Source organism: Squalius cephalus, assembly GCF_949319135.1.
Source record: "Squalius cephalus genome assembly, chromosome: 20".
In the NCBI taxonomy this organism is placed as follows: Eukaryota; Metazoa; Chordata; class Actinopteri; order Cypriniformes; family Leuciscidae; genus Squalius; species Squalius cephalus.
The window spans coordinates 22,630,700-22,650,223 of NC_137141.1; the positions used below are offsets into that span (position 1 = coordinate 22,630,700).

Sequence of the window (19,524 nt, forward strand, 5' to 3'; positions counted from 1 at the left end):
ATCTTTTCCCAATTCAGGAACGCAGTTAATTTCACACCATACACCTGGTTATAGACCTCTCACTCACTCTTAGGCTCAGAGGAAAGGCGAGGGAGAGACAGATGGTGTATAATATACGACAGGCGCCGTGGTCTGTGGGGCGTAACGTCCTCGTCAGCCAAATTCTTGCCGTCAGCTCGCGGGCTGCGTATCTTGTGGTGCACTGCCTGACACGACAACTGTTCTGGGCAGCCAGCTCTGTGATCAATAAACACCTTTTCCTGAGCATGCATAATCACTCTCACCTCCAATCAGACCCATGTGACAACACAGTACAAAATGCAATCTGGCTGCTTGCCATGGTTTTGGCATTGCATGTTCATTTACTGATAATCTTTGTTTAAAATTTATTTATTTTTTCTCTGTTTTTTGAGCATGTGATAATGGCAGTGGTGTGCTGTGTAGTTCACCCTAAAAAAAAACATTTTCTTATTTACATGTTGTTCCAAACCTGTATGACTTTGTCAGTGGGGTCCAATTTTTTGGAGAGAACCATCGCTTTAAGCATGCAGCTGCATTTTTTACTTTAGAATGGCTGGAATGTAACCATACTGTACTGGATTCAAAACGGCTTGGGTTTCCTTGGCCGAGATCATTGAAGATCTTGGAAGACAAAAGACAGGAAAAAATCATAGTGAATGCAGCCACCTGTGACGACAGCCTCCCGAAATGTGTGCAAGTTGCCCTGCAGGTCAGTGCAACCCGTCCGAGAGTGCTCTTGTGTCCCTGTTTTCAGAGCATGTGTCGCATCCGATCAGACTCAAGCCCCAGCTGCAGGGTCTAGAGTGTAGGATCATGGGTAATGGGAACATCCTCAGCCGTGAGCTTGTAAAAGCCCCGTGCGCCGCCTCTGTGACGTGGCTTGTAGATAGCTGGAGAGACATCAGCGCTCGTTGCTCCTCCTTGCATAAGTGTTGTTACAAGCAGAACAAAGGGTCAAGGGACTTGATACTGTAGACATGCTCAAAGCACAGTGTTGTATTTTGCATATGCAGAGAAGTTTAGAAGGGTAGAATAAACTTCTTAATTAGGGATTCACAAAATAGCTATTTCATTTGTTTGTTATTAGAAATTATATTTTATCGTATTAGTCAAAATTGTGTTGGTCAGTATTGGATATATATCGACCGATATTGGATATGTAATTGTGTATGCTAATTTAGCTATTTTTTCACATTCAGATTGCGGTTGGGTCATCTAACAATCACTTAAAGTTAAAACACTAATCATTTGATTTAAAACTGTAAAATGTCATATTTACCAAATCTCAAAACGAATGTTTATTTTTCTTATTATTTATTTGTTTATTATTATTTTTCTTATGTTTTATTTGTTTTATTTTTCTGAATGCACTTGTAGAGTTATTTATTTAGCTGTTTTACTGGCCATGAAATGAAAATATCACACTATATCTACAGTATATCACACTATATGATATCAGTTTTGTAATCTGCTTTGGCCAGATTTTCATATTATTTTTAGTGTACACTTTGCAAACTACAGTGTCCTCTTATAACTGACCATGTGTTAGTCCTTAGTTATTTTGAGAATATGGCCAAATGGGACATTCCCGAGAGCCTTTTTTTCTTGGAGCGCTGGCAAACTTTTAATTTTACAATATCTGATGGTGTCGATATGGTAGCTGGTCCTGGCAGTGTGGACCGTTTCACAACTAGAGGCCCAAGAGGTTGAGATTATCTTTCTGTGCTAGTCCTGCTTTATAGTATGCACTCCCTCTTTATCTTCTTCCCTAAAGTAGCTGTCCTCTTCTACGTGTTGTGGTCTTGGTTGGAGCCATGGTTTGCACCCTGGGCTTACTGACCACCAGAACCGCAACAGGAAAATGCTTCTCTTGGGGTCTGTATGCTAATCCGTCCTTTGCTGGCAGCATTTTCAAACGCTCCGTTGGACTGGCAGTTCGTCAGACTCACTGAACAGAATGGAAAACAGCAGACCCAGAATAGACTGGGATTTACTGTGTGCCTATTTTCACCTGAGCACCTGCCATTTTAAAGGCACAAATTCAAGCAGCGATGTGCGAAGTGAACCACTTCACACACAGTGCAATGGGATTTGTCTTTTAATTTTCAGCTTTAAAGTGATTTTCCTGGCTTAACAAGTGTCACTACAAATGAGACCGTAGTTGCATAGAAAGAATACTGCCATTTATTTACTGTAAAATCCTATCTCACATCACATTATTTTAGATGCTCTCGTCTGCTGCTCAGCTGTTTTGTGGTTGAAAAATAGTCTTAATGTTAATCGCCTTTCTGAAGTGGAAATGATAAACTGATGCTGCAGGGAGCGTTTTATTTAACTGTTTTTTGACTGTTCTATTAGAGCGTCTTTTTATGATACTGATACATAATTTACAAAGACAGGCATCATTTTGTGCTTTTGGGTTAATGCCACTTATCTCGGCTAGTGAACATGCGGTCTCGTTAAGTTGTTGTTCTCTCTGGGATTTCAATTGCCCACTCTTCACAGACTGCTATGGCCCTGTGAAGTGCTCCAACAGTGACCCTGAGGGCCTCCCAGTTATCGGCTAACTATGCATTTCAGAGTACACTGTGCTGCATAGCAGTGTGCAAACGCATAATTTAGCTGGGATAAGTGGTGCTACAGTTTTCAGTGTTCTCCCAGGTTTAGTTAAGAAGGAAATTTAGATTAAAAGAAAAAGTTCAGTCTATTTGCATCAAAGCAAATACTGAACCAAACAACTCGGTTTCAGCTAGCATGACCTAGTCCTTTAGCCTGTCCGAATATTCCATCCGAAAATTAGCTGTACCTCCCCCGAAAAAATAAAAATCAACAATAGGCCCAAGAGACAAAATACAGAGCAAAGGAAGAAATGCTGATAATTGAGAATTTTTGTACAACCCCTTGTGAATGGTTATGCAAAGGTTTTTCTACAGCAGTTTTAATATTATTTATACAAAATATAATATAATTTTAATATAAACCCTTTATCGGTGTTCAGCAATAATGTGAAATAAAATTATCAGCTTATTGGTGTCAGAAGTAAAATTGTATTTTATTATTGGTGCATCCCTAAGTAGCCTAATGCTGCCATCTCAACCCTTTTTCTCCTTACCTTTTTTTTTTCAGTCATAGTCTTCATTTCCATACAGTGTGACAGACCTCTGACAGTGAAGGATGATATTTCAGCAATAACGGACTGTAGGTTTACATTCAGCATTTTGAGTTGGTTGCTGAGATGATAATTTAAGACGGCCCTGGACAAATAATCTGGATGGGTATTGGTTGCAACCATAACTTGTTCCAGAAAGAGGCCCAAAGTCAGCTTGTGACTTTGAAAAGTTGGAGTCCATCCCCAAGCTCTCCTTCCTGTAACAAGCTATCTGGATAAATAACATAAACCTCTTAGTTTGCAGCCCACCTCTTGAGGTTAGTCCTGCCCCTGACTCTTCTGAAAACAGTTGGCTGTAATCTCTTCTGGTTCCCATAAAAGACCCCCTGTGGATATCAGTCCAACTGCATTTCCTTTGAACAAGCTACTAATCCTTTTACTTTGGGGAGAATAGCTGCAGACTGAAACGCCAGTGTTTGCACTCTAGCCTAGTTACGGGGATGTTTTTGTGCCCCCTTTGGCTATCTGCACTCCCACCCTTGTTACATGGTGTCTGGGCTAATTATCTGCTCATTCAGAGTCAGAAGAGGCCAGGGACCAGTAGGATCAGTCCTGGCATCAAGAGAATCCTCTCAAACCAATGTCACGGAGAGAGCCAGGAATGATTCCTTTCATCTTCTCGCACTGTTTTCGGGGGGCGGATAGGATTGTGTTGGGGCATACTTTAGCAGTTGTAGACAATACCAAAATTTGGTTTCATGTTGAGCATTTTGTCCCTCCTATCTTTGGTCACAGGACAAGTAGCTTGTCTGGTTTTAGAATTTTTTCTATTTTTATTTATTATTATTTTTTATCTTGACCTACTCCAGAAGCTTTTTGGTTGCAATTTGGCCCAATATGTCTCCATTACTCTTCGTTTGTAATCTCCCATTGCCACAGTGTCTCCTGAAGTCAGCAGAACACGTCATCGAGATTGTGTGTGGATTCAGTTACTTTCAAATGCAATATGTTTTCCAATTTTGCTCAAGCAAAACATCTTTTCACGCAGCATGCATTGATATATTAGGCTCTGTGCCTTCTGCTTGCTAATATATTGGCCCTGACCCACAGAGCAGTTTGGCTATCACAGTAGAGACCTTGACTGCGCTGGCCAACACTTTTTAATATTGTGCATTCGCTTTGCAGCTGCTATCCTTGACTGTGAAGTAACCTCTTCTGGGCCGTCGGGGAAGCACTGTTTTCAAATTAGCCTCAATATGGTCCATCAGTCCACACTGCATGTTCAAGGGGCTGTCATAAGAGTGCTGCTTTTATTGGGATTTGCAGATTTATTTATTCAGGCCTTTTTCCCCCCGCTGATTCATTCCTCCCATTTGCCCCCGATGAATACAAGGTTAAGGGGGTTGTAAAGCGGGCAAGGTTGGGTCACAGTCCAGAGCTGACAGCCCAGGCGGCACAGAGCACGCGGATCAGCTTTGACTCTCAAATCTCAGAATCTGATGCAAATCTGGCAGTATTTAAACCTCCAGATCAGCCTTCCCAAATCCTTTCAAGATATTCTCGGCTCGATTGGGTGGCATTAAAGGATCATAGGAGCAGAACAAAACATCGTCTGGCAGCGAGAGAGAGAGAGAGAGAAATAGGAAGAGGGGAGGGGAAATTAGAAAGCGAGAGAGAGAAGAGGGCGAGCCAGCTGAAGGTTTTACAATGTGTTGCACCAATAGAAATCATGGATCACTTTAATGTTCCCTCTGTTTTTGCACCCCTCCCTCCTCATCTTCTGTTGTGCTTTATTTTGTTTGTTCGCTCACTCTGATCTCTTTCCTCACAGCCCTCTCTGGCGAAATCCAGCGTAATCCCGTATGGGTGCCTTTGTCCAGTGCATGTAAACATCTGTGCAGCACTTTAAATACAGCTATCACGCTCCAACCTGGCCTACATTTTCATATGGTGGTCATTTCACAGACCTTTATATTCGAAGCAATGTATATGACACACATTGTGCATCTTGCTTTAGGGGAAGACTGCTCAGAGATCAAACTTGCAACCTTTTGCATTTTCAGCCTAGATATTTAACTGACTATATGTAATACAATTAGGTTCACTGTGAGAATGCTTGTTTGTGTTTAATCCCCGCATTTTAATCACCATCCATTGCTTTTATGTGTGGATCCAAATTCCTGATCTTGAGTTGTGATATTTTTTTTGAATAAGGCATTATTGATCACTGAATAAAAGTAAAGGCATTAAAGCCTTAGTTTTTATTTTTGTTTATTTATATATTTAAAGTAATTTATAAATGTATTTTACTTTTTGTCACTGTACATTTAGGATATAGATTTTTAGCTTTTCAGTGAAAGTTCCCAATGAAGTCCATTCAATTACCATTACAAACGAGGAACACATCTGTGCTTTACTCTTCCAAACTTTAAACACTCTGTTCCATTAACAAACTAAATAAAGGAAAACATTATTAGTTTTACTCTGAAAATGTCTTGAGCTCAGGTTTAGTTCCACTCAAGCTAACTGTCTGAGCGTATGCAGGGCATTACCTCCATGCAGTTGACAGCAGAAGGGTGGTGTAACTGCTTGTCATGCACAGTAATCTCTCTTCACTGACTGGGTGACTGCTGAAGTTCATACTGAAGCTCATGCTGAAGCTTTCACAACACAGTCAGGATTTTTGAAATTATTTCTGAGGTGCATAAAACTGTCTGAATCATGTAGATTGTTGGATATTTGGTGGTGAGGGTGGAGTTGAAAGATATTTTTTGTATTAAAGGGAACTTTGGTAGTGCTGGAAGTGACAAAGGTAATGCTAATAATCCTAGAGTTTTCTCTATTTTTTTTTTCTTAAATGTTTCTCTGGTCCACTTTTCTTATCTGGTGGTCTGTGTTTTAGTAAAATGATCTTGAATTGTATTGCAACTTGAAAGGAAACACTTGTAAAAACCTGACTTGGCTCTGTATATGCAGTTTCATTCCAATATAATTTAAGCATGCAAGATTTTCTGATGGACGTAAGCACTTGCTGGTGGACACCACAGATCTACTGAATCTCACTGAAAAAGCAAGTGGCCTCAGAAATGGCTGTAAACGATTTATTATGTAGAGGAAATGCTGTAGTTCTGTGTGTGTAGCAAAATTGATGTGCTCACAACCTCTGCTTTCACAGTCTACCGTTCCCTGTCCTCCCCCACAGCCAATGAGAGCCGCTTCACTCCGCTGCCCTTACAAATAGACCCCATTGATTGAATCTGATTCCTGTGGATAGAGCAGGATTATTGAGCGCCCTTCCCTGATGTCTCACACCCAGAGTGTGTGTGGAAACGTTCTCTCTGTGTCAGCTTTTGTTGCTTAAATCAGAGGGATGTCTCCCCAGAGCCTAGCCTGCCCCCCCCACCCACCCCCGTCTGATGACACACCGCTCTCTGGAACGCACACTTCCTTTATTTTACTTCCTCCCTCCCCTCTCTCGCCTGCAATAATTTCTTTTCTTCTTTTTTTTTTTATTTTTTTTAATTTTTTATTTTTTTACAAACATCCTGTGAATTCCTGTATCTCGAGAGGCAGAATCAGAGAAAGAGGATGGTATAAAAAAGAATGAAGGAAAAAATCTGACCTGACCTCAAACAGAAATGTCCACTCTACAGTGACTCTGAGGAGCTGCGTCATCGGCCCTTGAAGGAAGTCTCTGCTCCACTAACCCCTGTCATCGCAGACCTGTGGGGAGTTACTCTTACTGACCAGAGGCACTGCAGTCTCATTAAATACGCTGCAGAATGAACCAGAAACAAAGTCTTAGTTTGTGGGACGAGAGAAAATCGACTCAATCTTCTTTTACGGTCAGCACTGAGATGTTGTTATTTGGATTTAGAGCTGAGCCAACAACACAAAGTCCTGCTTCAGCAGAAATGAGAGCGTGATTGTTTATGGTGTTTTGTGGCTTTTTTGACTCGTTTATCCTCTTCCTCACCCCTCTTAGAGGGATAAATAGGCCCGGCTGCCCCAGACCCTGATTTCCCTCTTTGCACTGACCCATTGCTTTAATCTATTATTATAATACAATTTTATTTTTATTTTTTTACCTTGTGTGAGTTATTTTTAGGTTGTTTTTTTTCTCCTTTTTTTTTTTTTCATTATAGTAGTTTATATAGCGATGGTTTCTCATTAAAGTCAGCTTCAAACTGAAAAATTGTTATCGTCCGTTCACATTGAATGGAAAAAGAGTAGCCTAGATATTCTGCCTATTAACTTTTGTTTTTTGTGGAAAGTCTAGAATGACATGAGGGCAAGTAAATGACACACTTTTGGAGCTTATCGTATCTATCGGTGTGGCTCTGTAGTGGTGGTTCACCCTCATTGGCTGAAGACCAGTGTGTATGCTTGAACAGGAAACCCTGGAGCAGATCTTTGCCCTTGTTGAATGGCAGACTCTTTGTCAGTTCAGACAGTATTAGAGCAGCTGTGCCGAAACTGAGATCTGCTAGCCAGTGTAAGAGCGAACAGACATCATTTGTAAGGCGGAGGAAGGATGTGTGACAGGAATGCTGCTCGGTCATTGGAAACTTTCAGTGTGTGCATGTCTGTTCATTTTCACTGTGTATGATAGGCTCGTGGTAGAGGATTTGATCTGGTCTCACAAAATTTACAGGACTAATCCTAGGTGAAATGTGTGAAGGACGGCGCTGAACACTGTTTTTATCAGTGTTTTGTCTGGCTCAGAAGTAGTCAAATTAAGATTTTTCCTTTCTTTTCTGCGCTATGTTCGATTTAACCTGGGTCTGTTTTCTTTGTTCTGTCTTCACATGAGTGACATGGCTATCCATGAGCTCCTCGGTTGTGAAGGGTTCAAACAAAAGCTAAACTTTCTATAAGAGAATGTGTCTCTGTTGAAATACTGAAGTGCATAGGAATGGGTGAGTCATTCATGCGGGGGCATTCCGTAGCTTCAGTGCAGTTTTTATTTTTCTCTCTGATTGAGGAAATTACTCAGGGTCTCTCTCAGCTTTGAGTCATGTGGATGTGTAGATTTTGACTAATCTATAGTAGTTATTTCTGTAGTCAAAGTCCTTTAAGGGCAACTCTCACAATACCACTCCAATATGGTGTCTGTCAAAGTAGTTTGGCCTTTGATGTGTGCTCTCCTAAGTTAACTCTGAAACACCATGAAAAGTTAAAGGTATCCCAGTCCTCCAGTGTGTCTGTAGTTTGATATGTAAATCTGAATTCAGCTGGTTGCTCCTCTGTCTTTCTCTCTTCTCCTCCTCTTCTCTGCAGTTGGAAATACGAGTCCCTTTGCATTTTTGGGGGATTTTAGTAGCTCTGTGTTGAGAGATCTCATGTTTGGTTTACTCTTTACTCTTTCTTAGTAATCAAAAGTGTGCATCCTTCCCTGTCTAGAAGCACTAGACTTTTAGTTCCTGCTGAGAGTAGATATGTTTACTGTGTTTTACTCCAACGCTAGTTAGTTAGTTAATTAGTAATGTTCATTTAAATTCTAGGAATTTTGCATGTATATGTATGTATGTGTGTGTGTGTGTGTATATATATATATATATATATATATATATATATATATATATATATATATATATATATATATATATATATATATATATATATATATTATAATATAATATAATATAATATAATATAATATAATATATATATATATATATATATATATATATATATATATATATATATATATATATATATATATATATACAGTTATATATTAGTTATCATTGTTATTTGCTTTTTATGAATAATTTTCACTTGGGTTATATATTCACTCAGTCACTTTAAATACCAACCTGATTTTGCATTAATGCTAGTTGGTGATTGATTGTGAGTAATGAGGGTCTGTTTCTTTTCTTAGGCGGAAGGAGAAGATAATCTAAAGAAGATGCAGCTGATGGAGCTGGCCATTCTGAACGGAACGTACAGAGACACCAACATAAAAACGCGTAAGGAGAGACATTTACACCAACAGCTTAGACACTTAAGGAGCTTTGTATAAACACACTCTCCTGAATAAAATGACTTAAACATCAGCATACCCACAAGACAAATATTAAGAAATGATATGAGTTCAGCTGTGATTGTGTTCACAGTGACAAAAGACACTTTTTTAAATGCTTACACACGCAAAATCACACCTGAATGTGTTAGCCATAATCCATCTCTTATATCCATCCTTAATCCATGTGTAAATGAACAAACACACACACATGCAGTGACATATAGAATACTTTTTTTTGTGCTGTCTTATTCTGACCATAAATGAGCAATTAAAAAAGCACAGCACTTTAGAGTTCATCAGACAAGATGCTCGTGTTAATTCAAGAAAGAATCCTTACCACTGCAGACTCCTCATGAAAACATCTAATCATCTGCCCACAGTCTAGTATTTCTGTCTCTCTTTATCCCTCCCTCTGTCTCTCCCTCTCTCTTTTTCTCTTCCTCCCTCTCTTTCTCTTTCTCCCACTTCCTTTCAAAGCTGTTCCAAATGCAATCACAGCCTGTGTAATGTCGGTGTGGCGTACAGAATCATTTTGCTGCATGATTGTGATTTTTAGGTTGTCTTCAAGTCATAAATGTGTATTATTGCTCAAAGGTATTTGCATACAACTCCGCCCATGTCATACATATCCATTACTGCAATGCATATCCACATTGACATAGAGAGATTTGGGCTTGTATATACTGCTAAAGTAACATTTGCATGATTGTTATATATGGTGTATGTTTTTATGATTGTGTGCATGCATATTTGGATATATATGACAGGGACATTTCTTTGGAAGAAGCACACCTGTTTGACTCTGTTTGGCTTCAGTGCAGAATGCTTAAAAGCATTTTAATTTTCAGCCCTTGTGGTTATTTCCTCTCAACATCTGCGCTAAATGTCCCAGTGGCATGTGGAGGTTTTGCTTCATGTGGGAAAGCTTATGGCAAGTTAGTTGAATCAATTCTAGAAAGTCCACTGTAGAGTTACAACCCTAAGAAATAGCATGATGTTTTAGCTCATGAAGTGGTGCCTCCTCTGCATGCCACACAGGACAGTAAGTTCAGATGTGCTGCTTTAAATCAGTTACTCTGTGTATTAGTGCCTGTGTTTTGATGATCGGTTTGCCCTGTTATGATCAATCATCAGTTTCTCCTTGTGTTTTAGTTTTGATTTCATTTTCTGTAATGATTTTGGTTGTGGGGTTTGTTTTAGTTTGCTTTAGAATGTGACTTTTTTGTTGTTGTTCATTGACCATCGCATGGACTAATTTTCCTTTATTTTTCCCCCCACCCTCTTTTTTCCTCTTTTCATGTACTTCTGTTTTCCTTTCCCTGCCTGTGCTTTTCTCACATCTGTTTTTGTGCCTTCTGTCCATTTCTATTTTCCCCTTTCTGCTCTGAAAATTTTACACACGTTCACACACCAAACCTACTTCTACGGCTCTATCTCTCCCATTACTTTTCTCTCTGTGTCATCCTGTCTCTTTCTCTCTTTTCACTCTTTCTGTCTTTCACTCTTTCGTTTACGGCAGCCACCCTTGCGTTCTCTCTTGCAGCAGCGGCAGCGGCTGCTCAAGGCCAGCGTTTGATTGCATCCCCTGCGGGTCAGGTCCTCCCCCAGTCTGCCCTCAGACCCCCCACTCCGGCAGGGACCCCCATTATGAACATCATTCGGCCCACTCAGATGGCCACCGTGCTACCCAACGGCACCCCTACATTGGTGCCCCCGACGCCTGACGGGGGCATTATCTACACCACGCCCTATGATTACCCTTATGCCTTGGCACCCACGTCTCTGCTGGAATATCCCATCGAGCACAGCGGAGTCCTAGGTAAGCGGGCGTGGGGGCTTGGCACTTCACCCTTTGGTGCCCCGCAAGAGGGCTTTGCTGGGGTGTTTTACGGGGGCATGTTCGATGGGGCGTCTCCCGGCCCCGTTCAGGACTCACTCAAAGGTAAATATGTAATGACTAGCTCATGCTAGCGGGCTGGGTAATTCAGGTGATTAAAGATATAGCTTCCTAGGCACAAAAAGAAACATTTTATGTCACTGAGACGGGCTGGGAAAGGAACCACTTAAATGTGTCTAAAACAAGGTGTGTTCGTCTTTCCAAATTGTATTTTTTTTTTTTTTTTTTGCTGCTGTGTAAGAAGTCTTTTCTCAGGACACACGCACACACTCGCTATCGCAGACAGTGGCGACATGCTTGCTTGCACACATCTTTTTTTCGTCTCTCTCTTTCTTGCCGGAGGCTTTGTCAGGCAGGCTACTGGTGGATCCCCTTGGATTTCTCCTGGCTTTTGAAATCATTTCTCTCTTCCCTGCTGTAGCAGGCCTTGGTACCGGTGCCGAGCGGCAGAGAGAGAGAAAGAGCCTAGAGTCCCGTTGGGGATGTTCATTAAATTCTTCCACTATTCTCACTGTATCCAATTGTCTTATTTTTACCCTTGTGAACTTGAGTGCTCGACCCTATTCAGAGAGAATTACCCATACTCCCCTGCCTAGCGAGGGGCTTTCTGCAAGTACTCGCAAAGAAGATAGATAATAACTACGACATCACAACCTCTTTTTCAGACTCGACACTATGCATCAAAGCAATGTAAACATTAACAAATCAATTGTTTAAGTGGACATGACAATCAATAGCATGATGAAGTCACGTGTGCCAGCAGCTGAATGTTACGCTTGAAAAGCTTCAGTTTGTTTTCGTCTTTGATCCGATGGAGGGCTTTCTGAGTTCAGTTTACTGGATGTTGTGCAGTTGGCACATTTGGGTCTTCTGCTGTTCTGACAGTGCCGGGGTTTCCACTTTTAAACTTATAAACACTTACAAGCTTAGCAGCCTTTTATTTACTTATAGTATCGATCCAGCATCAAACCACACCAGTCTCTCTCTCTCTCTCTCTCTCTCTCTCTCTCTCTCTCTCTCTCTCTCTCTCTCTCTCTCTCTCTCTCTCTCTCTCTCTCTCTCTCTCTTGCTCACACTCTCTCTCTTTCTCTCTCTCTCTCCTTGCTCACTCGCTGGGCTTCTGTGCAATCAGAAGTGATTTGCTGGACATCTGCTGTTACAGCATAGCATGTGGGCGTATACACACACAGTTCGAAGGAAACGTTAGCGCTTCCAGAATTAAAAGCATTTGTCCTTAGCAACTATTCTGAGATGTCATGATGTGATTTGGTAGTCATCACACCTCATGGAAATCCACAGAGTCATACAGGATTACTAATGCTTAAATCAATAATGAAGATTTCCCCCCAAAAAAGATATGAGGGAAACATAAGTCTACAGTTTCCTATTGTAGTTTTAAATATTTGGCTAGTCAGTGAATAGATTCTTTCAGACAGTCATTCCTCTCCTGGTCTCACTCAATAATCATAAGACTGAAAAAGCTTCCTTCACCAATCTGTCTCAAGGTCTGTGCATGCCAAGAGTGAAACAAATCAAAACTGGTAATTTAATGTTACATCTGATTTTACAAAATTCCCTTGCTTTAATGCAAAATACAACCCATCAACTCTTTCAATTTATAACTAAATAACCTGTAAATCGTCACACTGCGTTAAGTGAATTTTGTTTTATCAGTTGGGTTGCATTCTAAAAGCTGATAATACAGGTTATAATGCAAGCTTTATTCTGTTTTGAGCATTGATATAGGAATATAGCACAGTATAATTAGAAATAAGTAAATTTTGTCTGTTACCACTGTTTATATTATGTTCTTTTGAGTCTGAGCAACTGCCAGCTCCACATCTATATATATATATATATATATATATATGTATATAATTGATTGACTATAGAGAGCAAGTAACGTGACGTAAAGGAAAACAACTTCATTCATGTGTGAAAATGCATTTTCACTTTTTCACAATTTATAGAGAATTTTGACCTTCACCATGGAAGCAATTACTACTCCACTATCAACAGTTGTTTCAAATCGATTTGTTCTGTGCATTACCTTTGAGATTGAACAAGGAGATAATGTAAATTAATTAATTTTATAATCAACGTGCTTAGAATTTTCCGTCTATTTTGGTTTTCACTGGTCATCTTGTCTTTTTACATATGTAGTCTTGTGAGCAGAGCAGAGTTTGTATTTTAGCCGGTTTGCTGAAATGTAGAAAACCAGGTGCTGTCACACAGTAATCACAGGGTGTCAAAACTTGATTACAATTTGCTATCAAATGACGCTGCTTCCTAGCCTGGGTTTCCCCATACTGCCTTGCTCGCAGCGCGATTTTATTCACGCTGCTAGGCAGTCTGGACACCATGGACCAAATTTTCCCCTGAAAAAGGGAACCAATCAAAGAACGGGGAGGGAGCAGCAAGACGATGACGACACCGAAGCAGTTTGTTTATATCTATGGATCCAACATGGCATCAGACTCGACGTTACCTTCTACCCTCATGTTTATCTTGCACAAACGGTAATATTCGCTAAACGCCATCATGTACAAATAAATCTTTGACCCATCGTCTTTTTCCTCGTCGAATTTCTGTCACTCTACATACGTCATCTGGTATAATTGAATCGATTGGCTATGAGCTACATACAGGCGCATTTGATAGACATTCATAGCGCCCAATAAACGGCTCTGGGCATTTGTAAACCACGCCTCAAATACGAGAAAATGAACACGTGGTTCCCAGACCAAGTCTCAAATGAGACTTGGTCTGACGTTAGCCAGGCTAGCTGCTTCCACTGTAGTAATTTGTTTTTTACTAAAACACACCTTGTTTTTTTCCCCATTGCCCGCCCGTCTCAAATCTTACGAGTTAAACCAATTACTATGTAATTTTAAGTTGTAAGTTATACATTGATTAAATTCTGGGTTTTTTTGGTATGCATTTAGTACACTTGTATTTTTTTATGAATTGTCTACCCAATGTTTTCATATTGTGAATATGTATTCTATGTAGAAACAATTTAAATTTAAATATAGATGCGAATTCATGTAAAGCCTGTTTCACAGCTAGCCTGCTCAAATTGAGCCTCTTTTTGAACGGATCTCTTAGATAAAAGGTCAAAATGCTCTGTATTTCTCTGGTTTGTACAGTTCTGCTGCAGCGTTTGAGGCTGGTTGCATGGTCTAGCTGTGCTCCACAGGCTTTACATGTCTTTTTCTCCTGGGCTGAAACATTTCTAACCTTATGGACCTGTTGTAATCTAGGTGCAATGGCTACTAAAGTGCGGAGACATGATTCACGGGTCCATCCTTACCAAAGGATAGTGACCGCAGACAGAGGTTAGTTAGAAAAAGATACTTCTACCTTTTTTATTCTTTGTATTGCATTATCTCTGAACGGGGGATTGTATACGTTTATATACACTGCGTATCTTTACTGTGGAAATGTGTTTACATATGAAATGCCTCTGGAAACACTCAGGTTTATGGAAACATGACTGTAACTGAATTAAATACCATTTGTTTAAGTTTTATATATCAGTGCGTTCCTTAACTACATCTAGATCCAAAAAAATAGATTTTATTATTTGTTTTGTGTTGCTTTGTTTTTCTGATTTGTTTAAATCGTTTTAAAATACAAAGAAGGGACTGGAATAATTTTCCGTTGCCAGCAAAGCCATTGTCTAAGTGCTTAAGTTATTACCTCACTATTTTTTTTATGTCTCAGGTTAATCTCATCGGATTTTGTTTGTTCATCTCTTTAAGTGTAAAATGTACTTCACACCCAGTTATCTTTTAGTTTTACTAAAGGTACTATTTCTTGAGTATTTTTTTATAGCAGATGTATTTTTGAATCCTGTGTATACGTTTACTGAAAATAAAGAGAAAAATCCAGTGATTATTTTGCGACCTTTATCTGTTTATTTGCGTAACGTAGCACTAGCTCTCTGATTCCCCCTCACAACTAATTACACTGTTCGTAACACGCATTTCGACTCGACACTAAAATGTTACTAGTTTTTTTTTTTTTTTTTATGTGTTTCTCATTTGTCTACGTTATACCTCTCTGCTTTTGTTTGTGGGAACATGGGGCATTTTAGCGCTTTGATTACATGTAATAACGTTCTGATTGTACTCTGATCATGACGTTAGTGTGTCATGATCATAACGAGGTTTAGCCTGTGTTTGTCTCTTGGCCATGGATTTGGGGGTTAAACAAAGATTGCATTCATTTTGCTGTTAAAATGATGTCATTCCGGTCTCTTCTTGCTAACTAATATCTTTTCTACCTTTTTTTTTTTTTTTCTTTTTGTTGTTTTTGTTCCTAACCACCTAGCCGCCACCGGCAACTAACAAATGACCTCTGAACTCTGAACTCTTCACCCAATGATGAGCCGCCCAAGCCTGCCTGCTGATCAGATTAACTGGTAATTGCCTTTTGCTAGCCTGGTGGACGCAGAGAGAGAGGCACCTGTCCGAGCAGTGATCCTAACACAAACCAACATAAAACACAACAACCCTCCATACCAACACGTTGTGTAGCGATAACAACTATGATACTTTATTATTTTATGTTGTTTTTTTATTATTTCTTTCTTTTTCTTTTTAAACCTCAAATGACTGGGTGGATGTTAACAGTGATGTTGCGTTACCCAAAAATCTGCACTGAAGTTTAAAAGCAATAAAGAAGCGTCTTCTGCTAATTCAGCCCTTAAATGCATTTATACTCACAAAGCTCCAGATAAAAAATAAATAAAATGATGATGACCCCAGTTTTATCAGTTATAACGCTAAACGGGGCGTCAGGATCCAGATTATGTCTATACGCTACCCCACCCATTTAAACTGTCACTATGAATCAACAAAAGAAAAAGAAGGAAAGAAATCTGCACTCACACCAACTTGTGTATTTCCTGTCCTTCTCTGATGTAATCCTGTGTTTTTCATTTGATTAGTTTTACTGTGCTGACACATTCTGGGTGTGCCTGTCCAGCTGACTTAGAGCATGGCTACAATGACAGATTGCAAAAAGCTTGTTTTGATTTCTTTGTTCTGTTACTTCTCCCTATTTTATTTCTTATGTTTCCATGTATCTTATTAGCGTTTGGCAATACTAGCAGATTTATACGTACTGCTCATTGCAGTATCTGTGCCAGCTCAGTAGGGGGCAGTAGGCAGAGTCAGGCAGGGCAATAGCAGGAGAGATTGGGGTGAATTGTTTTTGGAGTCTTTAAATCTAGGATATTCAGGGTTGGACAGCTGGGATATGAACCGGAATCAGTTTACCGAACTATGCCATCCCAAAAACTCTCAACCCCTCCCTACATACAGTGCCTGAACTTTCTACAAATCTTTCTTTGAATGAGCTGTGAGATAAAAGAAAAAAAAAAAAAAAAAAACACAAAAAAAAAAACACAAAGTATTACGTGTGCGCATTTAGCCAAAGGGTTTCCATTTAATGAACTTCATATACATATACATATATATACATATACATATATATATATATATATATATATATATATATATATATATATATATATATATATATATATATAATACACACACAAGTATGTATCTAACCGCCAAGGGTTCTGTCATGCTAGTCTAGGGTTTGAAAAGGTTTGGTGCCATGCCTGTATCTATATGTTATAATAATGAATCAAAAATGGATGAAATGGTGATGAATTGTACCACAAGACGCTAATTTCCTTGAGGATGTACAAAAAAAACACTAAGGAAGATGAATGAGGTAGATAGAACGGGGGAGGGCATTACCTCACTGCTGTGTGTACACACTTTTCTTTCTTTTGTTTCTGCTGATTTATTCTATAGAAAAAAAACTCCCACCAAAAATCAGTCAGCTGAGCTGAAACAAAATGCAAGTGTTCTTGTTAATGCCCTTATTAACTTAAATTCACGAATGAGAAGCAACTGTGAGTTATTTCGATTAGTTTCAAACGCCCGTTTCAGATAGCCCATCCGCAATGTGTCCTGCACAACCCCAGCTACTGAGCCCACTCTCTCATTTCTATACACCCCCTTAAAAAACATAGGATGTGAAAGCCATGTCTGCCTGTTCGAATTGCTTTATACATACATGATATATATATATAAAATGTATACAAATGTAGATATGTCATTGCATATTAAAATACAGAAAGATCAAAATTAGATACTTTTACAGGGTGCTGGAGAAATATATATTTTTGGCAATTTTAGCTTTTTATACTTAACTTGCAGTTACAAAATATGAAACGTAATACAAAAAAAAATATATATATATATAAAAACGTTTGTAGAATAGTACAGCGAAAGGTGGTAAAGAAATGTTGTGTGACTTTGGATACTATTGGCCAGGGGGGAAAAAAAGCAGACCAAAATAGTCAAACCTTGGAATGTTGGAGGAATTGCATGACGTGAGAGGAGAAGAGTACAGTTAGAGAGATAAGTGCCTTACCGACGGTCGTTTCTTTTTCCGAGTGTTACATTCTGTTCAATAATATCCAGCACCAACTAGAAGAGCGCAGAGCGAGGGAGGGTTTGTGAAGAGGAAGCACCCCAAGAGTTAAACCACAAGGCTGTTGCAGTGTTGTGCCACTGAATCTATTCTATGCAAAGGAATAGCAGTCATTTGACCAGCTAACTATGTGCCATGATTCGTCTTCCCAAAATTAAGTTGAAGTCTGGTTGTTTTCCCTTTAATCCCCATTTGAACAAAGTGTTTTATTTTTCTCTTTATTTTATTGCATTATTATTCTTATATTATGAGGACAAAATCAGCAATGCTGTCTATGTATTTGGTTACTGTGATTTTTGTCGAGAACAACTGCCAATCATGATGTGGAAGTCTGCCAGGTGTTTTAGAAGCGAGATTTCTAAAAGAAATCATTTAATTGGACTTCACCTGAAACCTCCTCTTGTTTCAAGACTTGCAAACTGAAAACTTTCAATCATTGCCTCAATTTTTTTTCGCAATCGTGTTGGCCAAAACATACTTATTTTTATGCCAAGGAAGTAATTTTTTTTGCTTTGTTTTCAAAGACCGGGAGAGAGAAGGGCAGAGGGAAAGAAGTATTTAGCTCACTTTGGGAATGGCCTTTTTGGTGTTCCACAACCGAAATATGTAGCTTTACAGTGCACTGATTTGAGAAAAAGAAATAATGCAGGGGGAGAGAAAATATAGCAATTTATTAAAAGTGTTTGTGAGAAGAAGGTCACAAGGATATCCGTCTGCTGCCGCATTCGTGCCAAACCCGTGAACAGTCACACAAGAGCCACAGTATCAAATCACAATCTAAAGATCAAATCTCCCCCGTGCAGTTTTCAATCGTTGAAACAACCGGAGGTGTTCGTCAGATTGAATAAGATCACGCTCAACTTTGTGTCCTGTAACCCTGGCAGGCTCTGGTTTAGTCTTGTTCTTCACTTTTGTTACACAAAAAAGGTCAATGTCTTTTTTTTCTCTCTCTCTCTCTTCTCAGTGTTAGATACATGTTTTTTAAACATTAAAATAATGAAATGCAATATTAGAGAGGAGCAGAGATGACTACAGAGAAATGGACAGTATTAAACGAATCCCCTCTGCCATGTTACTACGTGCTGTTAATGTTTTGGACTTGGGTTAGTCCATCAGGTGTATGGAGAAATCTCTTGTGTTCTCTTCCGCCTGCCTACTACATGTGTAATAATGTAAATTACAGCCATTGTTACAGGTTTCTAATGTATTTTTCTAACTTCATTTTCTATGTACAAGTCATTTTTTTCTGATCTCCTTTTGTGATGAAACCCACTACACGTTTTTGGTTTGTTTTTTCATGTCCTCTCTTCTCCTCTGCCCTCCCTCTCGGCCCACTCTACTCAGATATGTCTCTCTCATTGGGAGCGTTGCCTTTTCCTACAGTTATTTTTGTTTTCTTGCTGATTCTTTAGCTTGTTTAACTCATTAGCAACTTATTAGTTCCTCTTGTCATAGGTATTTTTACATGCTTGCATTTAGTTTTTATGGTGTATGCTGTTATTTTTTTCTTATTAACCTCCTTGGCATTTATTTTAATAAAACATTCTTAGTAAGAATTTTACTAACTTGCTGATATTATTTTGTGTTGTGTTCTTTTTTTAACCAGTTTAATGAATCTACTACCTTGGTCTGGTTCACGGACTAACACGATTAAATCTGGTGTGTGAACACCCTCACAGTTTCTCACATATATTCACACACACACTACTCACTCACTCACTCACTCACTCACTCACTCAAACAAATGCATTTTTCAGAGGTCCATACACATTTACAGTTCACACACACTCACACTCACTTTCACGCAGTCTAACAGGTAAATGTGCACGAGGCAGTCCGTCCTTCACTCCGCTCCTGCACTCTCATCTTTGTCGCTGTAGAAATCTTCCCAAGCTTGTCTGCCTCACTGTTCACGCAGTTTATTGGTGCTACTGGTGTTTCCTTTTTTTG

At 39.3% G+C, this 19,524-nt stretch overlaps 1 protein-coding gene across 4 annotated transcripts in view; it reads left to right on the forward strand.

The window, feature by feature from the left end:
• Positions 1 to 19,293, forward strand: part of qkia (QKI, KH domain containing, RNA binding a) — a 74,476-nt gene extending 55,183 nt beyond the window's left edge. Inside the window, exons 5-8 of one of the 4 annotated variants that reach the window (XM_079853278.1) lie at positions 9,015 to 9,102; positions 10,678 to 11,100; positions 14,319 to 14,393; positions 15,391 to 19,293. In XM_079853278.1, coding sequence (XP_079709404.1) covers positions 9,015 to 9,102; positions 10,678 to 11,100; positions 14,319 to 14,393; positions 15,391 to 15,407 — 603 coding nt within the window. In that variant the 3' untranslated portion in view covers positions 15,408 to 19,293. The remainder of the gene's footprint in view (positions 1 to 9,014; positions 9,103 to 10,677; positions 11,101 to 14,318; positions 14,394 to 15,390) is intronic. The other 3 variants (XM_079853279.1, XM_079853280.1, XM_079853281.1) reach the window with 3 other exon arrangements.
• The last annotated feature ends 231 nt before the right edge of the window (positions 19,294 to 19,524 follow it).